The sequence below is a fragment of the Microcaecilia unicolor genome, chromosome 5, assembly GCF_901765095.1.
Source record: "Microcaecilia unicolor chromosome 5, aMicUni1.1, whole genome shotgun sequence".
Classification (NCBI taxonomy): domain Eukaryota; kingdom Metazoa; phylum Chordata; class Amphibia; order Gymnophiona; family Siphonopidae; genus Microcaecilia; species Microcaecilia unicolor.
The window spans coordinates 74,632,247-74,653,936 of NC_044035.1; the positions used below are offsets into that span (position 1 = coordinate 74,632,247).

At 42.9% G+C, this 21,690-nt stretch overlaps 1 protein-coding gene across 1 annotated transcript in view; it reads left to right on the top strand.

The window, feature by feature from the left end:
• The window catches only part of KNDC1 (kinase non-catalytic C-lobe domain containing 1), a 200,678-nt gene extending 185,515 nt beyond the window's left edge, over window positions 1-15,163 (top strand). The window contains exons 27-30 of the mRNA XM_030202996.1: window positions 1,883-2,005; window positions 2,114-2,173; window positions 8,177-8,334; window positions 14,560-15,163. Of these exons, the coding sequence (XP_030058856.1) occupies window positions 1,883-2,005; window positions 2,114-2,173; window positions 8,177-8,334; window positions 14,560-14,791 (573 nt within the window). The 3' untranslated portion in view covers window positions 14,792-15,163. The remainder of the gene's footprint in view (window positions 1-1,882; window positions 2,006-2,113; window positions 2,174-8,176; window positions 8,335-14,559) is intronic.
• Window positions 15,164-21,690: the final 6,527 nt, after the last annotated feature.

Sequence of the window (21,690 nt, forward strand, 5' to 3'; positions counted from 1 at the left end):
AACTCATCCATCCTGAAAATCGGATAGGTGTCAGATATGTTAAGCCTCTTGTACTCCATACAGAAGCGGATTGTTGCATCTTTCTTAGGAACAAGCACTACAGGAGAAGCTCAGGGACTGTGATATGAGATTTTTTTTTATGACACCTAGGGCTAGCATCTCATCAGTCTCCTGCTTCATTTGCTTCTCCACCTTAGTAGATATTCAATAGGCACTCTGCTTCAGTGGTTTATGATCACCAGTGCCTACATTGTGATTAGCCAAATGAGTAATTCCTGGTTTAGTAGAAAACACATCAACATACATTTGTAGTACTGCTTCTAGCTGCTGTTTCTGAGTGGGGGTTAAATGCTCTCCCACTACAACTTGTTGTGTAGATCCCTATGGTAATGTCTCTGCTAGGAGGTCAGGTATGGGTTCACTACCCTGACACTCTTCTGGTGGGATGCACACAGCTAACACCATAGCTGTGTGATCTACACAGGCCTTTAACATGTATATATATAAAAGGCACCACCAATGTTCTAATGAAGCCTCACTTCCGTTTTGCATGGTGGTGTAGATATCCGGTTTCATGAATCACAGGCAGGAGTAAGGAGTAGGGAAACATAGCCAGCAAGCTGCGATCTGCTCCCCTCCCCCCCCCCCCCCCACCCCCTGCTGTATTGTCAGGGCATGGCTGAGGATCTCAAAGCCCAAGCTCCAATCTGCTGCTCTCCTGCTGACTGTGTTGCTGGGCCTGCTCCCCTCCCCCCCTGCTTCCTCTCAGTTGCAGTGTCAGAGAAAATTAGTGCAGGGAAGGTCAACCACTCCCTCCCGCGGTTGCCAGGTGGGCGGTATTCCCGCCCAGTTGGGCGGGTTTCCGCGAGCGGCGGCAGGAAATTTTCGGCGGCCGCAGGGTGCAGTTTTTTGGGCTGTTTCCCCATGGCCGCTGTGCGGGTTTGGGTGCTTTTTTCCGGGCTTCTATTGGTCCAATTTGGTCCAATAGAAGCTTTTCCGGGCCTTCTATTGGTCCAATTTGATCCAATAGAAGCTTTTCAGGGGCAGGGTTGACATCGGGGCGGGGTTAATGACGTCAGGGGTGACGCCAGGGGCGGGGTTTGGTGACGTAAGAGGTTGGGGTAGTGACATAAGGGGTGGGGTTAGTGATGTAAGAGGTGGGGCTAGTGTCGAGGGAGGTGGGGTTAGTGACCTGGGAGGCGGGGTTTGACTTCAGGCGGGTTTAGGGCTGGTTTTGGGCTGGGAAAAATTTTCCCATCTGGCAACCCTCCCTTTACATTTAAAGCAACACCAGGGACTTGCATCTCTGCCTCTCCCTTCGCCACACACACAACACCTGATGCTGATTTTGAAGATTTTGGACCGCCGTGCCGCCTCTGTGGATGGAGACAGTTGCTGGCCGCACGGAGAGGGGGGAGTAGCGGCGGCGACTTGGTGAGGGCGAGGGGGACAGTGGCAGCGCAGACATCGGGGAGGGGGGGAAGCGGTGCTAGCGCCCGTTTCATTCCTCTCTGAAACGGGCCTTTCACACTAGTATTTACATGAAAGGTACACTGCTTTCTGCTCCTCACCAGTGTACCATTCAGACAGCTGTTGTATAACTTTTAGTGTATTCTTACTACTGTTTACATAAATCTCATCTAAGTACCATTTCTAAATAACTTAAGAGTATGAAATTTTCTCCAAAAGGTGCATTACGTGCCAATGTAATTTGTTTGGTGTTGTATATAGCTGCAGGTGAATAACTTTTGTGCTTAATACTTTTGTAGAGGTATCAGTAACAAGAACTTTTATTTTATTAATAAACTTTCTTCTCTGTCCCTCAACACAATCTCTAGGAATATATTTTTAAAATATGTAATTTAAACCTTTTTTTTTCTAGTTACAGGCAAATTTACTAGCAAAATTCCTTCTTATTGCAAAATGTTGTTATAAGCAAAGAAATTTTGCCACAGCTATTCAAATCTTGAAAGGCTTGGAAAACTTGATAGTCCGACAGTTACCTGTAAGTTATAACATTTTGTTCCTTTTTTCAAGACCATATAGCATTTTATGACACATACATGAGTTTACCTCACAAAGTATTACCTAAACTTATTTTCACTCTTTAAAGGTCTGGAAAAATATACCTTCAAAAGTATCTGAAATTTTGAAAGAGCTCAAGGCTGTTGAGGTATAGCATTTTTAATGTCTCTAGATCATTGTAATTAGTGTTCTATACATTAGACATAAAGCTATCTGTGTTAATACATTTTATAATGTACCATTTTTATGATTATGCTATCCTGATACACACAGATCATCATCTTAGAAAAGATGTGGAGAGGAGAAATCACACATGGAAGTCAAGATGTGTGCCATTCTTACAACATTTTACAAGAAACTTTGCTAAACATAGATCCTCTTGTAAAATAAAAGTAGGTCTGCATGTCCCAGATTTTCCACATCCAGAAGGAGCAGCAATATGACAAAACTACACATGGGGAAAACAAATGAAGCTTCCTGCCCCTCTCCCTAAACACATAGACCTAGTAGCAACTTTGTAAAATTGTCAGCAACCCCCCTCCCAAGACAGCATCACCCCCTCCTGTGGCGGCCCCCTTGACAGAAGAACCCCTGTAGGACTCACTCCCGATACAGTCCCCCTTTCGATTTCTGTGGTGGGCATGCACCCACCAGGTGTTTTCTACTCTCCCCCCCCCAGACCCAAAGACTCCTTCCTTAATGGCAGAAGGGTCAAAGAGACTATTCCTCCTCCCCAATATACACAGTTTCAACACCTTACACTCCATGACCCCATTTCCTGGGGTCTGGTGGAGAGGGAGCGCTGCTCATTTGCTCCTGCTGCAGCAATGCCAGCCCTCAATATGACCAAGAGACCTCTCGCATAAACATTTATACATTGGGTAGTTTTTGAAATGCCCTTTTTTTATATATAAGACATACAAAAATTAGAGAAAGTGGAATAACATATTCAAGCCAAAATCTTGATAAAATATATATATATTTTTTAAGTACAAAAACTACAAAAAAAGAGCATGAAGGCAGAATAAGATCATACAGCAGTGATTCTCAGCCCAGGCCTCTGGACATACCCAGCCTGTCAGGTTTCCAGAATATCCACAATGAAGATGTATGAGTAGTGCTTTTTTTGTAGAAAAAAAGGTGCTGGTACTCATTGTGGACGGGGTCACCACATATGGCTCCACCCCTATTATAGCCACACCCACATTAACCACACCCCTTATACCAGCCATGGCGCATATAAACATACATCGTTGAAAATATTATACTAGTATAGGAGAAAAAAATATTGTGATTTTTATTCATTATAAATAATTTCTGTAAGGTGTTACAGGTCCAGTATCCCCCGTGGGATACTAGACCTGTAACAGCAGATGTAAATTCTCAAATAGGACATATTCCAGACACTAAAATGAAAATAAAATGATTTTTTTCTACCTTTGTTGTCTGATGACTGTTTTTCTGATCATGCTGGCCTAGTATCTGATTCTGCTGCTATCTGTCCTCTTAACTCCGTTTCCAGGGCTTCCTTTCCATTTATTTCTTTACTTTCCACCTTTCTTCTTCATTTCTTGCCCTACATCCGTAAGTAAAAGCTGGGTCCTACTCCGCAGACTTGACTGTCCAGTGGATCCAGCTTCTGCCTATTTTCTTCATCCATGTGCAGTTTTTCTCCTCTCTTCCTTTTCCCTCATCTCATCTCCTTCCTCACTCTTCCCTCCCCTCCATCCATGTCCAGCATTTCTTCTCTCTCCCTGCCCTCTCCTCCATCCATGTCCAGCAACCCTCCTCTCCCCCTGTCCCCCCTCCAGCCACCCATGCCCAGTGATTCTCCTCTCTCCCCTACCCATGTCCAGCATGTCTCCTCTCCCCCTGCCCTCCCCTCCATGTCCAGCGATTCTCCTCTCTCCCTTGCCCTCCCCTCCATCCACGTCCAGCAATTCTCTCTCCCCTGCTTTCCTCTTACTCCATGTCCAGATGAAGATGTGATTCCAAGTGTCCCAATAAATGGAGAGTTTAATTTTACTTCCAATATTTATAATGACAGGCTTCCCAAGGCATATTACAACAATAGTTAAGATGAACCCATCAAGAAACAGGCTAGTCTCATAAAAGTTTTGCCATCTGTATTGTATAGGACAGTGTAGAAAAATGAGCACAAAATACAGAGTTTATAACTGCTGTTTCTTTGGGAAGCTTTCAAATAAATTAAAAAGGTGTCCAATAAGTTTAAAAAAAAATCTTATCTGCTCCACCTTTGAAGGCACAGCCTATCCAACTGGAACAGCTTTAAAGTTTTTACAGATTGACCAGGCATAGGCAGCTCCTTATTTCTAATATATCTTTTTTGAAAGAGCCAGTGTGATGGGCTCAGGCTCACCCCGTCGGCCATCTTCCGCTTTTTTTAATCTCCATTGTGAGTCCAGAGTCCAGCATGTCTCTGTCCTGCGCTCCCACCCCATGCCCAGGTCAGGTGAAAATTTCCTCCCTCCTCCCCATGTCTTTCTTTTGCACCCCATCCCTCCCTTACCAGCATCGCTATACTTCTCCCCTGCGTCGGCTCTACAGTGCTTCTTTCTCTCTGCAGTGTCCCGCCCCTTTGCTGCAACTTCCTGTTTCCGCAGGGGCGCAGAGGAGAGAAAGGACTCGTGAGCCGACGCAGGGCAGGCACCTGAATGTGGAACCCTGCCTCTTGTTAGTCTGCCGAAGAGAAAAAAAAAACGGAACACGTAGGTATGTAGGCAGGCAGGCGGCGGGAGGGAGAAAAGCTCAGGACAGCAATCGTTGGTGGCGGAGGCAGCGGCGAGAGAGAGCACCAGTGCAGCTGTAAGTTAGAACAGGTGAAAAAAGGTGCCGGTACACTGTACCGATGCGTACCGGCACAAAAAAAGCACTGTGTATGAGAGAGATTTGTATACAATAGAGATAGTGTATGGAAATCTATTCCAAGCATATTCATTGTGGATGTCCTAAGTACTAGGTTGAGAACTACCTATCCAATGGCACAGCTCTGCAATCCCTTCCTCTCTCTAAGAAAACCTCTGTTCTTGTCCCATGCTTCCTGAATTCAGATACTATCCCCCTAATTTTATAAACGTCATGCCCAATTTTATGCTTAGCATGTAAATTTGTATCACTTAATATAATTAGCTGCTAATTAGCATTAACTACCAATTATTGGTTATAATTTATGTTGCCGCTAATTTGCACTAATTAGCAGTTACATGCATAACTTCTCTGTTAGGATTCTGCAAATTGCACACGCAAAATCCATGGAGTGTAATTGCAAGGGGGTATGGACAGGTTGGGGCCATACCTAGCACTTATGCACATATCTTACAGAATATGCACTTATGCACATATCTTATAGAATTTTAGCAGTTAGGTACTTAACTGCCTATATTTAAGTGTGTGCATTTACACCAGCTATTGAGCTGTCATAGGTGCTTCAACTTAGGTGTGCAACTATGGACTTTCTCTAATATTTTGTCAAAGCGATTGTGAGTGCAATTGTCATTATAGAATTCATGCTTAGCACACATCATCCCAGTCCCTAACTTTAGGGGATCTATATAGAATTATCTCCTATCTGTGTCTTTGCCACATCCATAGGGAGGCTGTTCCATTAATTTACTGTTTTTTTTTTCTGTAAAGAAATAGTTTCCTAGTCTATCCCCTTTTATATTCATCCTATGACCCCCTCCCCCACCCCTGTTCCAGAGCTTTCTTTCTGTTGCAAGAAGCCTGCCTCCTGTGTGTTTATATCGTCAAAGTTTTTAAGAGGGTAATTTTATAATAGAACACCTAGGTTAATTGAGCAGGAAGGTCCCTATTTGGAGCCTATTGTATAAGACACATAGGCACAAATCCTGCAGAAAGATTGAAGACACACAGTTGTACATGTTATAGTAGTGTACCAAGGGTGGGGCAATGGGGGCGGTCTGCCATAGGTGCAGGCATCAAGCGGGTGCGCTGAGCAGGCACACAGCTGTCAGCTGTACCGGTCCCCTGCCTCCTCTAACGTTCCTTCCTGTTCTGGGACTGGCAGAGCCGACAGCCACGTACCTACTCCGCGCACACCCTTGCTGAGAGGAAATGTCAGGTGATGCGCTTTGGGGGTGTGGCGCACCCTGGGGGGGAGGGTGACGCACCGGGGAGGGGGGTGCAGCGATGACCCGCCCGGGTGACAAACAAGCTAGGAACACCACTGAAATGTTAATGTATACTTTATGTTCATGAATTGTGACTCTGCCCATGCTTTGCTCTAACTCCTCCCCTGAGCACATCCATTCTATAAATATGCACTGGCCTGCACCTCTTTTACTTTTAAGCATGAACTTATTTTATAAAAGGCCTTTTCCACTTAAAAATCATTTTATATCTAGATAAAGGTTTATAGCATTATCCCAAATATGCCAAGCTACCCAGCTTCAGACTGGAGCCTTTGGCCAGTCTTAGTTTTGAACTTACATTCCAAAGCAGCGTGGGATTTTTAGTGCCTGAGCCTGCCTATTGAAATAAGTGCTGCAAGTCCCATAATGCACTAGGAAATGCAGCACTGTCCCAAAATCTCCAACTTGGCATCTCCCTCTATGTCTCTATCATACCTCCCCATCCTGCCTTTTCCTCCTTGGTATTAATGTGTAGATCATTTAGAGGCCCTTTTACTAGAGCTTAGCATGCACTAACAGATATTAGCATGTGCTAAGAAGCCTATAATATATCTGTGAGCTTCTTAGAATTCAGGGTGCAGTAAGCTTCGGAGTCTGTCCCCATATACTGAAGAGTGTTTGTGCTTTATGATAAATACCACTGACTATTTTAATAGCTGTTGTCTGAACTAACTATATCCAGTTTATATCCTTTTGAAAGTTGTGGCTCCAGAATTGTACATAATACCCCAAATAAGGACTCACCAGAGATGTATACAAATGTATTATTACCTCTTTTTTTTTCCTGCTGGCTATTCTTCTCCCTACGCACTCAAACATTCTTCTGGATTTTGCTGTTGCCTTATCAACCTTTTGGAGTATGTTAATATTATCAGATATAATCAATTCCAGATCCAACTCTTATTTTGTGTACAGAAGAACACCCCCTCTACTGTACTGTTCTCATGGGTGCTTGTAGCCAAACATTAAATCTTAGCTGCCAAGCTCTTATCCATTCTTCAAACTTTGTTAGATTCTGCCTCATATTTCCCATATCTTCTAGGGTGTATACCTTTTTGCAGATTTTGGTGTCATCTACCAAGAGATGAACCTTTCCTGATTGCCCTTCTACAATATTGGTTATGAAAATGTTGAAAAGAACCAGGCTAGCGAACAATTTGCATATGACTGGGAAAACTCCTTTACTCATAATGAACTCTATTTATCACTACACTTTGTCGTCTCCCACACATACCATTTCTAACCAAGGGCCCCTTTTACTAATCAAGCTTCCCACTGATATTTATGTAAGTGTTCTATTTTCACAAATTATTAGCAATTTATCACTTCACTATGCTTCCCTTCCTACCAATATCAAGTAATTCAGTTTAATCCAACCCCCTGATTAGTGAGCTAGCCTATGAAGTGATTGCAAAGTGGATCGCTAATCCTGCAGACAGCTTCTAATTTTAATGTTAGAAAAGCCATAACAAAAAAGCCTTTCACCTCCTACAATTCCCATCAATAAACCAATTAACAAAAATAACTCAGAAACTACTAGACAACCTATATAAAAATAGCACTTTTTCAAAATATCAGGCAAAGTACTTGAATCAAAAGCAAGTTAAATATTTCAACTGGTACTTGTGCCCCTTCAAGAATGGAGCTGTAATGATCACTTCCCTTTTCTATGCATCATTCTTCATAAGCATTCGAGATGTGTCCAGTTATTTTTCTTAGTAGCATCCACACCACTACAATTATTTAGCCAAATTTTAATTTAAACATATAGAAAGGCTGCTGAATATTGTAAACGATTTTGAAAAATTTGTATCCACTGCTTTTTTGAGGTTTCATTTTTCGTGTTTAATATAAAATAATTTATTGTTTGAAAGGTTCCTTTTTTTAAATATATAACTGAAAGAAACAAAACGATCATTTTCTATGTAATTTCTGTTCTAACATGTTCTGTATTCATTTTCCTTTGTAAATTATAATAGGTGTTTCTGAAAAGTGACAGCTTGTGTTTGATGAAAGGTGATAAATTTAAAACACTGCCCACAATTCCTTCAGCCCATTTGCTAGCAATGCACATCCAGCAGCTTGAAACTGGGGGATTTACTATGGTCAATGGTACTTTTAAGTGGACTAAACTGAGGTAATATTCCTGGTTTGTTGTTGTTGTTTGTTTTTTTTAAGGGGGTCTTTTACTAAAGCTTAGCTTGTGTTATCTGCAGCTGGACCCATAGGAATAAAATGGGCCCTGCTGCAGATAACTCAAACTAAGCTTTAGTAAAAGACCCCCTAAGTTCAGTAAAATAATGAATCAACTTAATGCAGTTCAGGGATATTATAATTGTCTGCATTAGTTATTATGCAGGTACTTTTCACTGTGCAGACCTGCCAGATTGTCAAAAGCAAAAGCATGCTCATACTTTCACTTTGAAAAATATCCCTGGAAAGCTGTGAGCACACATTTATATCTACTATTTGTTGTGCACAGTTTTTCTGTGACAAATTAAATACAGATGTTTGATTTCTCAAACATATGCACATAAACGCAAACCTGTCCTCAACCCTGCCCCAAGAGACACCTCCGTTCACTGGAAGTGAAAGTATGTATGCACCCTCATATTGTGAAAGGCAAATTTATACAACCTCTACTTTACTCTTGCAGATTGTGAATGCATCACTAAGCAAGAGACAGTTTCCAGTGGTATGAAATAAGACAATGGTGTAGCTAGTCCTTAAAAGTAATGAGCAATCTATCGAGCTCCCATTTATGGGAAAGTTTACTGAAAAGTTTGTGTATAAGCAACTAGAGGAGTTTTGGAAAAGGGGAGTGGCTTTAGCTTAAGACAATCAGGATTCTGGAGTTATCATGGGATGAACACTGTGTTAGTACCCCTGAGTGATATTCAATTGTGGCTTGGACAAGAGTAAAGATATGCTGTTGATTTTTTTGGGACTTGTCCCTGGCCTTTGATGCCTTTATCATTTGTCATTAAAGAGACATGGTACTTAGGATAGACTGGGGTGGTATTTTCTTGAGTATTCTTAGGGTGAGGAATCTGAGCTGGTTTCTCTTCAGTGTGGCTTTCCAAAAGGCTCAGTATTATTCCCTCTCCATTTCTAATCTTTATCTTAGTCTGCTGTTCCAAGTTAAAGCTGGTTTGGCTGGGTTGTCTACCAACAAAACTCTCACAATATCATCAAGCAAGATAGACAGAGCTTATTAATTTACCCATATTCATTCTCAATACAACAATGCAGTGACAGAGCTAAAGTGAAAATTAAACACTAAGCCGGAGGGAAAAGCCTCAGAGCCCCACCTCCAGCAGTAAATTTTAGCTAGGCTTTATGGGCAATTACTTCATAGACATAAAAAGCTCTCATGAATGATTCACACTCAGCTGTGTGCAATGTAGAAATTACAGTGAAAAAGTCATTAGAAACAGAAACATAGCTTATCTGCTTTAACTGAAGACTCGATCCCAGTGACAGTGGATTACAGGAACCAATCTTAGTGATCACTGCATTCACTGAATAACAAAAAGATAAACTTAAACCACTACTTTCTTGCTTTTAACCATTTAAAAAACTATGTGTCAAACTTACTGTTCACTTGAAAATTGAACCACATCAATATGGTGTCAGTTTCCTTTCAAAACATGGCTGAGGAGCATTTTAAATGTTTAAATTGACCCATGATATGATAGCATATCATGTGTGCAATGCATACATGGCATTATCTTAATTCCTCTACTAGAAGCTCTTCTATTCGACTTGTAGACTGACTTTCAATATTACCACAATCTCTGTAGTAGAAACTATTCCACTCAAGTTTTTGATTTAACCTGTTTGGTTCTTCAGTCTCTAGGGTGAATATCCAGAACTGCTTGCACTGTGTTGGTTTTGTACATCTGCAGTTATATGTTCTACCACACAACAGCATAATGTAGAATGAACATGTCCATGTTCTGACAGTGTTGAAGAAGAGGATTCTGCAGCCTGTTGTTCTTAGGCCACCATTGAGTTCCTAACCTGAGGACCAGGAGGCTCAGGCTAATGGCAGATGTGTCACTGGAGACACAGATGAGCTGAAGGCAAACACAGGCAACCAGGTGAACATCTGGAACTGGAGCAGGAGCCACAGGCCTCAGTAAGGGGACCAAGGCAGGCTTGGCTGGAACTGGAGTTGGAACATAGTAACATAGTAACATAGTAGATGACGGCAGAAAAAGACCTGCATGGTCCATCCAGTCTGCCCAAGACAAACTCATATGTGTATACCTTACCTTGAATTGAATTTGTACCTGTCCTTTTCAGGGCACAGACCATATAAGTCTGCCCAGCAGTATTTCCCGCCTCCCAACCACCAGTCCCGCCTCCCAGCACCGGCTCTGGTACAGACCGTATAAGTCTGCCCTCCCCTATCCTCGCTTCCCAACCACCACCCCCTCTTTCCCCCACCTGCTCCGCAGTCAGAGCTGGGGCTGGAGCAGGAGTAGCAGGAACTGAGTCTGGAACCAAGATGGGCTGGGCTTGACAAGAACTGGAGCAGGAATGTCAGGGACTGAGACTGGAACCAAGGCTCCTGGAGACCAAGCAACACACAGATCAGGCAAGTTAGAACATTGCGAAGGCAATGAGGTGAGGGCTGACTGGCTTAAATCATCAAATGCACAGATGTCGTCAGAGTGCACTGGAGGCAGTCATCCTGCATAAAAGGATGTGGAGGTGGGGGGTACATATGCACGCCTATGACCCAAGCCACCACAATGTCATCCTGCGATGCTGAGAACCCAGTGCCCCCAAGTAGCTATGTGGACCCCTACCCAAGAGACACTGGCCTCAGAGTGGCCACACAACTGGATTGTAGTCCTCTCCACAGTCTGGACATGGCAGTGGCCATGACAGTACCTCCCCCTCAAGGCCCCTGTCCTCTCCATATGAGGTCTAGGTTTCCATGGATAACGCCGGTGGAAATGGGCTGGGGCATGGACCTGGTCACCTGGCTCCGAGGAATTTTCTTCTGGTCTGTTGCCTTTCCAGGCAATGAGGTATTGCAACTCTGGACCTCATATTCTGCATTGGGGACTAAGTCGACTGGTAGAGGTATAGGAGGAGCCTTGGTTGTCTTCAACAGGGAAACATGGAAGGTGTTGTGAATCTGTAGGTTAGCAGGCAGTTTCAGCTGGTAGGTGACTGGACCCCCCCCTGATGGAGCACCGGATTTGGACCGATGAACCAGGGACCAAACTGGACCGATGGGATTTTGAGGCATAGATTCCATGTAGAAAGCCAGACCAAGTCTTCTATACAGAAGCGGGGAGCAGGACGTCTTCTGTTGTCAGCCTTCTGCTTGTACCTCTGGGCAACCTGGATTAAGAGATGTGTTGTCTTCCAAATCTGGGAGAGGGAAGTGATTGTCTCCTTGACTGCAGGAACATCTGTGGCAAGGCGTACTAAGATAGACGTGAGGCTATTGACCAAACACTATCCAGAAGGGAGAGGCTCCTGTGGACTTGCGTGATTATTTTGACAGAATTCTGCTCAGGGTAGCAGCCATGTCCGGTCATCATGTAAGGTGGAGACATAGACACACAAGAAGGCTTTCAAAATGTAGTTGATTCTCTCAGTTTGACCATTAGTCTGTGGGTGGTATCCAGATGAGAAGTCTAGTTTAACATGAAGTGCACTATTGAGTCTCCAACAGAACCTGTAGGTAAACTGGACCCCTTGGTCAGAGACAATGGACTCAGACAGCCCGTGAAGGTGGAAAATCTCCTTCAGAAAATGATGGGCCAGTGCTGTGGCTGATGGGAATCCATAGAGATGCACAAAGTGAGCCATCTTTGAGAAATGGTCCACCACCACCCAGATTGTGGAGAACCTGTCAGAGAGAGGGAGATCCGTGACTATGTCCATCACAAGATGTGTCCAAGGTTTCTCAGGTGTTGGAAGCAGTTGCAGAAGGGCCCATGGATGGGCATGAGATAGTTTCTGGTGTGCAGAAACTGGACAGGCCATGACAAATTATTTTGCATCCTTCCTCAGACTAGGCCACCAATAAGAGCAGGATATCAGTTTGGTGGTGCCTCGAATCCCAGGGTGTCTGGTGATTTTAGAGTCTTGCCCCCACTTAAGTATGGCCTTCCAGAGTCATCTGGGCACTATTGTTTTGCCGGGGGAACTGGCACAGTAGTAGCGGTCAGGACCTGGGCAGGGTGTAGGGTGAAGAATGAAGAACTCACTACAGCAGTGATTGCTAAGATTGATCCCTGTAACCCCTGAAGCAGCAGTGCAGCGAAACGCTGACATGCTGGAGGTCAGACGTCTCCTCTGTGGTTTCCATAGATCAAGACAATGTTTCTGCCTTGCTGTTCTTCTCAGCATGCCTAAAGAGCAGCTGAAAATAAAAGTGGGTGAAGAACAAGGACCATTGGGCTTGTTGTGGGTTAAGTCAACATGCTTCTTGGAGGTACAGCAGTACGATGAATTGGTACTTGGCTCCCTCGAGTAAGTGGTGCCAGATCTTACAGCAAAAGTAAGCACAAGGGGAGCAGTTTAACGTTAGCATCATCCTGGGATAAGATGGTGCTGGCCCCTATGTTGGAGTCATCTACCTCAACGACAAAATGCTTTTTTGGATCTGGTTGTTGAAAAATTAGGGCAGTCATGAAGGCCTGCTTCAGGCGATCAAATGCAGCTACCGCCTCCGTTGGCCAGACTCAAAGATTCGCCTCCTTCCGAGTGAGAGTCGACAAAGGTACTACCTGATTGAACTACCTGTAATAATTGGCGAATCCCAGAAATCTCAGAAGTGTTCGGCGCCTGTGAGACCAAAGCCAGTCATGGATCGCAGAAAGCTTGACCAGTGCAAGGAGCAGAGTGTGAATAGCGGAGGATAGGAGAAAGGGGAGAACATAGCAAATACGATGAAGGGTGTAGAATGAAGAACTGACTACAGCAGTGATTGCTAAGATTGATCCCTGTAACCCCTGAAGCAGCAGTGCAGCGAAACGCTGGACACTGTCGCTGGGACCGAATCTTCAGTTAAAACAGATGTTATGTTTCTAATGATTTTTTTCACTGTAATTTCTGCATTGCAGAGAGCTGAGTGTGAATCATTCATGGGGAGGTTTTATGAAGTAATTGCCCATAAAAATTTGCTAAAATTTAATGCTGGAGGCAAGGCCACCGAAGAGACACAGCTGGGCCTGGGGCAGAACTGGACTGCCGTGCCCCCTTCCCAATCACAGCACCGCCCCTGCCCACTGCACAAGCTGGCATGTTTGAAAATATAAGTGGGATCAAATAAAAATGCTACTGAGTAATAAAGAACCACAATGTGGATACAGCAGCTCATAGGTTTGTTTCCTTTGTTGTGGGATGACTGCTGCGCAGGGAAGGCAAAAGAGAGACTAACCTAATTGGCTTCAACCTTTTGACGTCATTCCCATCTCCTGTTTTCATCCAACCTCCTTGGTCTGTTCTCTCCTGCTCGTGCTGGAAGTCGGGACCCAGATGATTGCATTAACGCAATATTGCAGTAATGCAATCATCTGGGTCCTGGGCGGCACACAGGAGCAGGAGAGGACAGACTGAAGTAGGAAGAAGCTTGCCGGCGCTGGGCCCAAGCCAGGCTCCCCCTTGGAGGCAAGGGGGGGGGGGGAATTTTGACTCTCTGCCCCCCCCCCTTTTCGGGCTAGAGGTCGGGCTCTGAGGCTTTTTCCTTTGCCTTTATACTGTGATAAAAGTTAATGAGAAAATCTGGTCTTGAAAAAGACCTTTGTAGAGAATTAAGAAGTGCAGCGTCAGCAAGCTGTCTCTTATCAACCATCGTTCACCTTTTGATGTTTTTACATACACTATATGAAGACTCCTGAAGCAGGCTAACCGCCGAAACAGTTCTGTGTCGAGTCTTCACCAATAAATGTTTTACCATCCTTAGAAATCTCCTCATTTGTAAGCCTGGTCTATTTTCCACTTCCTGTTACTGTTCATCAAGTTTTGCTACATAAATAGATAAAATTAGCTTTGATAATCACAATCTTGTGACTAGCTTTTGGGGGCTATGATCAGGTGAGTAAATAAAAAAAACCACTACAGCACAAAATCAGTTTGGCATCCAAAATAATTCAGTGCCCCTCCTCCTGTTATCTAAATAGTGCAGTCAGCGTTGACTTCAAACACTGTGTTGTTTAAATTTATACCCAGGCTATACCCAGATTCTGGCACTGAATATGTGAATATAAGGCAGCCATAGGATGTGATCCATGTACCACTGGATAAGTGCTGCTGAATATCAATGTCTATATATTTTATTACTGAGAATTCAACATAAGCCTAACCTTTCCTTTCTATTTTTTTCATGAAGGAATATTGCAAAGGTTGTGAGTCAAGTTCATGCTTTTCAAGAACTTCCCTATTCATTGACTCCAGATCCTGAGCTTCAGTATTATCTCAAAAAAAGGTTTGCTCATTTCAGTGAAGCAGACATATCTGCCTTGGCTGCTGAGAACAATACCAACTTCTATCAGATAACAGCAGAAAAACATTCTAGAAGAATTCAAGACACGTTGCGCAGAATGAAAGCAACATTTCAGTAATTGCTTGTTTTATCTGTTGGTTTTGCTCTAAACAAAATCTAAAGTTTAGTGGATAAAATTGGCCTCATTTTGTTGATGAAAATGAGCCTCAAGTGATATTGAACTGAAGATCTCAATCCTATATCAAATGGGCTATATTATCATTGCAGCAATATGATATGCAGTTAGGTTAAAGAGAGTATTTTTTTCTCCTTAAAGTCAGTGTGAAAGAGATGCAATACTATTTAATGATTATTTTATGAAAATATATACTGTATTTTGCAATATTCCCATATGCTATCTTATTCTATAAACTAACAAGGAATTCATAATTTAAATCTTACAAATACTGGCCATGTGCAAGAATCATAAACATAAACTGCCTTGGGCAAAAGATGTCATTCACCTGTCTTGTATTTTGTTGGGTTTTGTTTCTTGCTCCTTTTTTTTTTTCTTCTCTTTTGGAAATACAGAAGATTATCAATTGAAACATTGAGTTTTACATATTTTTTTTGAAGAATCAGAATATCTATGATTCTACATGCCTAATACTCATGTACTTTATAAAATGCTAGCTCTTATGTACATAAGTGCTAAGCGCTATTCTATAAAATATCTACTTATTTAGCATGTTAACTGCAAGGGGGATGGGATATACATTGGGTGGAGCATGGGCGAGCCATGGGTGTGTTGGAAACAAAAGCACAACTTTTAGAATACTGTCAGTTGTGCAGGTAGCATGGCACACTGAGGTGCTCAAACTTATGCCAGTCATTGACCTACCATAAGTGGGCATGCATAATTTTTGTTGTTCCAATATGTCTTTATTTTAGTATTCTATATGCCCTGAAGTAATTATAGAATTGGCACTAAGTGCAACCTGTTTTGGCTCCTAAATCATGGCACCAAGTTATAGAATTGTCCCAATAGTACTTAATTCTCTAAGGGACCCTTTTACTAAAGGGTTGGCACACGGCAATGAGCTACCACAGGAGCTTGGCACTAGTTCCCACTCTCAGTGCACACCATTTCCAGTGCTACAAAAATATTTTGTATTTTTGTAGCACCAGGGCTTACCCAGTGGTAATTGGGCAGTGCCGTGCGTTGCCCAGTTACCGCCAGGTTAGTGCAGGAGCCCAATGGCCACTCAGCAAGTGGTTCACTTACCGCATAACCGTTTTTTTTTAACCCAGCCTTTTACTCGCTGCGGTAAAAGGGGGCCTCGGTGTGCATCAAAAACACATACAGATGCCACCGGAGGCCCCCTTTTACCACAGTTTGGTAAAAAGGGCCCTAAGGTGAGCAGTCACACACATGGGTGATGTCATCCAGGAGCAGCCAAAGAGAATCCACGTGTGTGGAGAGCTCAGAAGGTCCCACAGAGGTATCTCAAGGAGAAGGAAAAGTGGGAACTAAGGCCATGGTTTCCAGAGACTGGAACACACAATGTCTTTAATTGAAACAAGATTTTATTGAAAATTAAAAGCGACTCAACACAACGTTGTGTTTCGACCGAAGGGCCTGCATCAGGAGTCTGTCTTTAAAATAGAATCAAAACGTCTAACAACTGAAATCATGAGAATCGTAATAAGCACAGAGAAGGTCTTTAGAAAGACCTTTGGTCGTGTAACAGTACCAGCATTGAGTACCTTTACACGACCAATGGTCTTTCTAAAGAGTGTTGAGTCGCTTTTGATTTTCAATAAAATCTTGTTTCAGTTCAAGACATTGTGTGTTCCAGTTTCTGGAAACCGTGGCCTTAGTTCCCACTTTTCCTTCTCCTCCATCCAGTAGCAGCAACATGGAACACCCTGATCATAAAATACAAGGGGTAATCATAAAAATGAATAAAAGAAAACAACTGAACCATGTTAAAATCACGATAAAAAATGTCAGTTTTAAAAATGTACTTCCCGCTGAACCGTTTTTTTTTAAGAGACCGACGTTCTGGAGAACTATTTAACACGCTGGGAGGAAGCAGTAGAAAGACCAGTGACACACACACGGGTGATGTCATCCAATAGCAGTAACATGGAACACCTTCCAGAGAATTTCTGCAACGGCTAGAAGTCATTTCCAGATGTAGAATTTCCCATACAGCCACCTTGCAGAGACCTTCAGTTTGTTTTTGTGCATGACAACATTCAGATATTTCTTCTGTGATGGAAAAAAATGAGCACAGATTTTGTCCTTTTGAATCAAGCTTCCTTGTCTTTTCTCCTCCGTCTCATTAGATTTTTATAGATAGTTTTTTTTTTAGCATTTTCAACATAGCTGTTTGGCTCCATGAATTTTTCATCAATGCAACCTTTTCTGCAATCTTGGCTGACCTTTTCACACTAAACTTTTGTTTTTACCTTGTCTATTTTCCTAACCGTGAAATAAAAGAAAACTAGCATTTTCAAATGTTGTCCATGCTACACCATTCCTGATGGTGCTGGAAAAATTCTCACAGACCCAGTCAGTTAGGGGGTCTTTCAGAAATGCACACTAGCGTTTTTAGCGCACGCTAGCGTGTCTTTGTAAAAGGACACCTTAGAGAACAAATTATGTATACAGTAACATCACCTGTCACAGACAGAATTACAGCTCTGATTCTCTCTCTTTCCTTTTCTTTTTCCTATTAGGAGGAAGGAGTACATAAGTATTGCCACACTGGGACAGACCAAAGGTCCATCAAGCCCAGCATCCTGTTTCCAACAGTGGCCAATCCAGGTCACAAATACCTGGCAAGCTCCCAAAAAAGCTCAATACATTTTATGTTGCTTATCCCAGAAATAAGCAGTGGATTTTCCCCAAGTCAATTTAATAATGGTCTATGGACTTTTCCTTTAGGAAGCCGCCCAGATCCTTTTAAACCCCGCTAAGCTAACCGCCTTTACCACATTCTCTGGCAACAAATTCCAAAGTTTAATTACACTTTGAGTGAAGAAAAGATTTCTCTGATTCGTATTAAAATTACTACTTTGTAGCTTCATCGCATGCCCCCTAGTCCTAGTATTTTTGGAAAGAGTAAACAAATGATTCACACCTACCCGTTCCACTCTATTCATTATTTAATAGACCTCTATTATATCTCCCCTCAGCCGTCTCTTCTCCAAGCTGAAGAGCCCTAAATGCTTCAGCGTTTCCTCATAGGGAAGTCGTCCCATTCCCTTTATCATTTTTGTCGCCCTTCTCTGTACCTTTTCTAATGCCACTATATCTTTTTTGAGATGCGGCGACCAGAATTGAACACAATATTCGAGTAAAGGAGTCAGTTATTATAATAAAATGAGTCTTTTCTTGGCGGGAACTTTGCAGGGCTATAAAACCTAGAACAAAATTCAAACCTTTTGTTTTTTGTTTGTCCCTCCCGCCAGGACCTTCACAGCTAGGGAAGTCCTCAGACCTATTTGCCTTTGAGCCAACAGCAGCACAACAATTGTTAGCTGGATTAAGGCTGTCCGGTTTCAGTCATCGCACAGATACTGTCCTACAGTCTGGATAAACCAGGGGCATCGAAGAGCCCCTGACCACTTAATAGAATTAGGAGGAAAGGAAGAAAGCTGCTTGACTTTTACCATTTTTACTGGCTTGGCATCCAGCTATGTATTTTACCCAACGCTTAGGAAAGGAACCTTTACACCACCATAGAGCATTGCCCTGGCAGACACCAGAGGACCCCCCCCCCCCCCCCCCCCAGCTTTTCTCTTGCCATCAGGAGACTGACCATCTGTAGAGTCCCAGGTACAAGAGAGAGATCACCAAAGTGTGGTTCCCTTATTATAATCAGCACTGACACTAGATGTATTTAGTAGTAGAAATGTGATCTGTGAACAACAGTCAGGTTTCTCTGTGGAGTTAAGATTGTCTGCATTGAGGAATTGGCACATCTATACTTGTACATAAGTTTATTGCCTGCCTCTGTTGAAGAAATACCTGGTTGGCTTGAATTGAAGTATATCAGTAAAACAAAAAAGTGGTTCAGAGTGCATTTAGCGTGTGGTCTCAGTTATTCAAGAAGGAGTGTGTATGAACTGTAACATAGAAGCCGACTCTGTGGGTGCTTGAGCACACCCAATATTTAGAAATTTCCTTGTATGTGTCTAGGGAAGGGTTATTTCCACTGGGCTTAGCACCCCAAATAATTTTGAAAAGTTGGCTCCTATGAACTGTAACAGCCTTTTTTGGCCTCCTAGAGAAGTTTCCAGTCCTGGCTTGTTTGCTTGGGGGATCTCACCAAGGCAAGCAACACACCTGGCACTTTTCTCCCATCCCTGGGAGAGGTCAAGGGAAAGAAAACTCAAAAAGGTTATAATTATAATATAGCAAAGGCCTTTTGGAGACAGTCACAGAGTCCACAACAACAGTGGATGTACACTGGACTGGCTCGCTTAACTACATACAATTCAAAGCACAATTTTAAACCTCTGACGTTGTGGCTTACTGAATTAAACAACTGTGCACAGGAAGTACCACAAGAAAATCATTATATGGACACAACTTCATTTATGAAAGACAAATTAGACTTGTATGAAAGATAAAAAGTACATAATCATCCTAATTTAACAATGCAGAACATTTCAAATGTGGTGTTAATTCTTGATGATTTTTACATAATTTCAACTATTTTTGACACCTTACAGAATTCTCTAGTTCCAATAAATTTAGTTTTCCATTACTTCTCCTTCTATAATTTGCTTTGTAACAGTAAATATGTCAGACAACAATCTGGTTCATATTTGCTTTAAGTTGTGTAGAAAGGAGAAACAGAAATGCAAACACAGTTATACAAACAATTTAAAAACTCAGAAAGGCATTACCTTTATAGTTGGACAAAAATTGCCGCTGCGGTTTCTCAAGAGACAAGCTGTTTTAAGTCCAGTAGGTGGAATTGTTTAGACTGCACCACTGGTATATCAAGCCCCTGCTGCATCCCTGTGGAGAAGCAGCCTAGTGGTTAGTGCAGTGGACTTTAATCCTGGGGAACTGGGTTCGATTCCCACTGCAGCTCCTTGTGACGCTGGGCAAGTCACTTAACCTTCCATTGCTTCAGGTACAAATAACTACCTGTATATACTATGTAAACTGCTTTGAATGTAGTTGCGAAAACCACAGAAAGGTGGTATATCAAGTCCGCTTTCCCTTTCCCATTGTACACCACTACAACAGTCCTTATGGATAAAGTGGGTACCCTTTTGTGGGTACAGTAGGGTTTTGGTGACTTGGGAGGGGTCATAATTTCCACCACAAGTGTGAGAGGTAGAGAGAGATAGGGATGTGCGTCCTCCACCAAGTACTGCACCAACCACTACACTACTCCAGGGACCTGCATGCTGCTCTAATAGACCTGACTTTAACATCTTAGGCTGTCATAGAGATTGGTAAGTCTTATTTTTATTCACATGTTTGGGGGTGGGAGAGGGTCAGTGACCACTGGGAGGGGTATTGGGGTCACTCGATTCCCTCCACTACTACTATTTAGCATTTCTATAGTGCTACAAGGCATACGCAGCGCTGCACAAACATAGAAGAAAGACAGTCCTTGCTCAAAGAGCTTACAATCTAATAGACAAAAAATAAAGTAAGCAAATCAAATCAATTAATGTGAACGGGAAGGAAGAGAGGAGGGTAGGTGGAGGCGAGTGGTTACAAGTGGTTACGAGTCAAAAGCAATGTTAAAGAGGTGGGCTTTCAGTCTAGATTTAAAGGTGGCCAAGGATGGGGCAAGACGTAGGGGCTCAGGAAGTTTATTCCAGGCGTAGGGTGCAGCGAGACAGCAGGCGCGAAGTCTGGAGTTGGCAGTAGTGGAGAAGGGAACAGATAAGAAGGATTTATCCATGGAGCGGATTGCATGGGAAGGGGTGTAGGGAAGGACGAGTGTGGAGAGATACTGGGGAGCAGCAGAGTGAGTACATTTATAGGTTAGTAGAAGAAGTTTGAACAGGATGCGAAAACGGATAGGGAGCCAGTGAAGGGTCTTGAGGAGAGGGGTAGTATGAGTAGAGCGACCCTGGCGGAAGATGAGACGGGCAGCAGAGTTTTGAACCGACTGGAGAGGGGAGAGGTGACTAAGTGGAAGGCCAGCAAGAAGCAGATTGCAGTAGTCTAAACGAGAGGTGACAAGGGTGTGGATGAGGGTTTTGGTAGAGTGCTCGGAAAGAAAGGGGCGGATTTTACGGATGTTGTAAAGAAAGAAACGACAGGTCTTGGCAATCTGCTGGATATGAGCAGAAAAGGAGAGATGACCTCCAAATGACCAGATGACCTCCATTGGTCATCTGGTCATTTAGGGCACCTTTTGTGTCTTATTCATTTTTAAAACAGGTCTAGACCAAAACATCTTAGTTTTAGGCCTGTTTTGTTCCATTATGGCTGTAAAACATCCTTAGACATGCCCTAATCCCATCTTTGAAACACCACTGACACGCCCCCTTGTAGTTTGGATGCACTGCAGACAAATTGCATAGATAAATGGCTGCAAAATAGATTTTGAAAATACCAATTTGGACTTTTTAGAAGAAAAATTCAAATCAATTCTTGTATACCGCTAATATCCCCTTTCCAGGGTTCAGTGCGGTTTACAATCTAAGTAAGACAAAAGCAGATAGTGTTTAGTGTGAGGTATGAGAAAATTAGGTATCATTGATGTTCTACAGGGCAGGACAGTAAGCAAAGAAGTGAGTGGGTGGATGGCAGTGACTTGGCAAATGAGCAAGTGTTGACAGGGAGGAGGAGAAAGTCATGGTTGAGCAGGGGAGGCTTAGCCTCCCCAATCCTCTTATACAGGGTGTCTATGAGCACAACTTAAAGCATATGTCTTGCAAATACTTTTACATGTATCTCAGAAGACAGCCAAAATTGTTGAGGGATATCCACTCTTTTGATAAGTATGCTTGATAAATAGATTTTTGTCTACTGCTATACTGTAAGTCAGT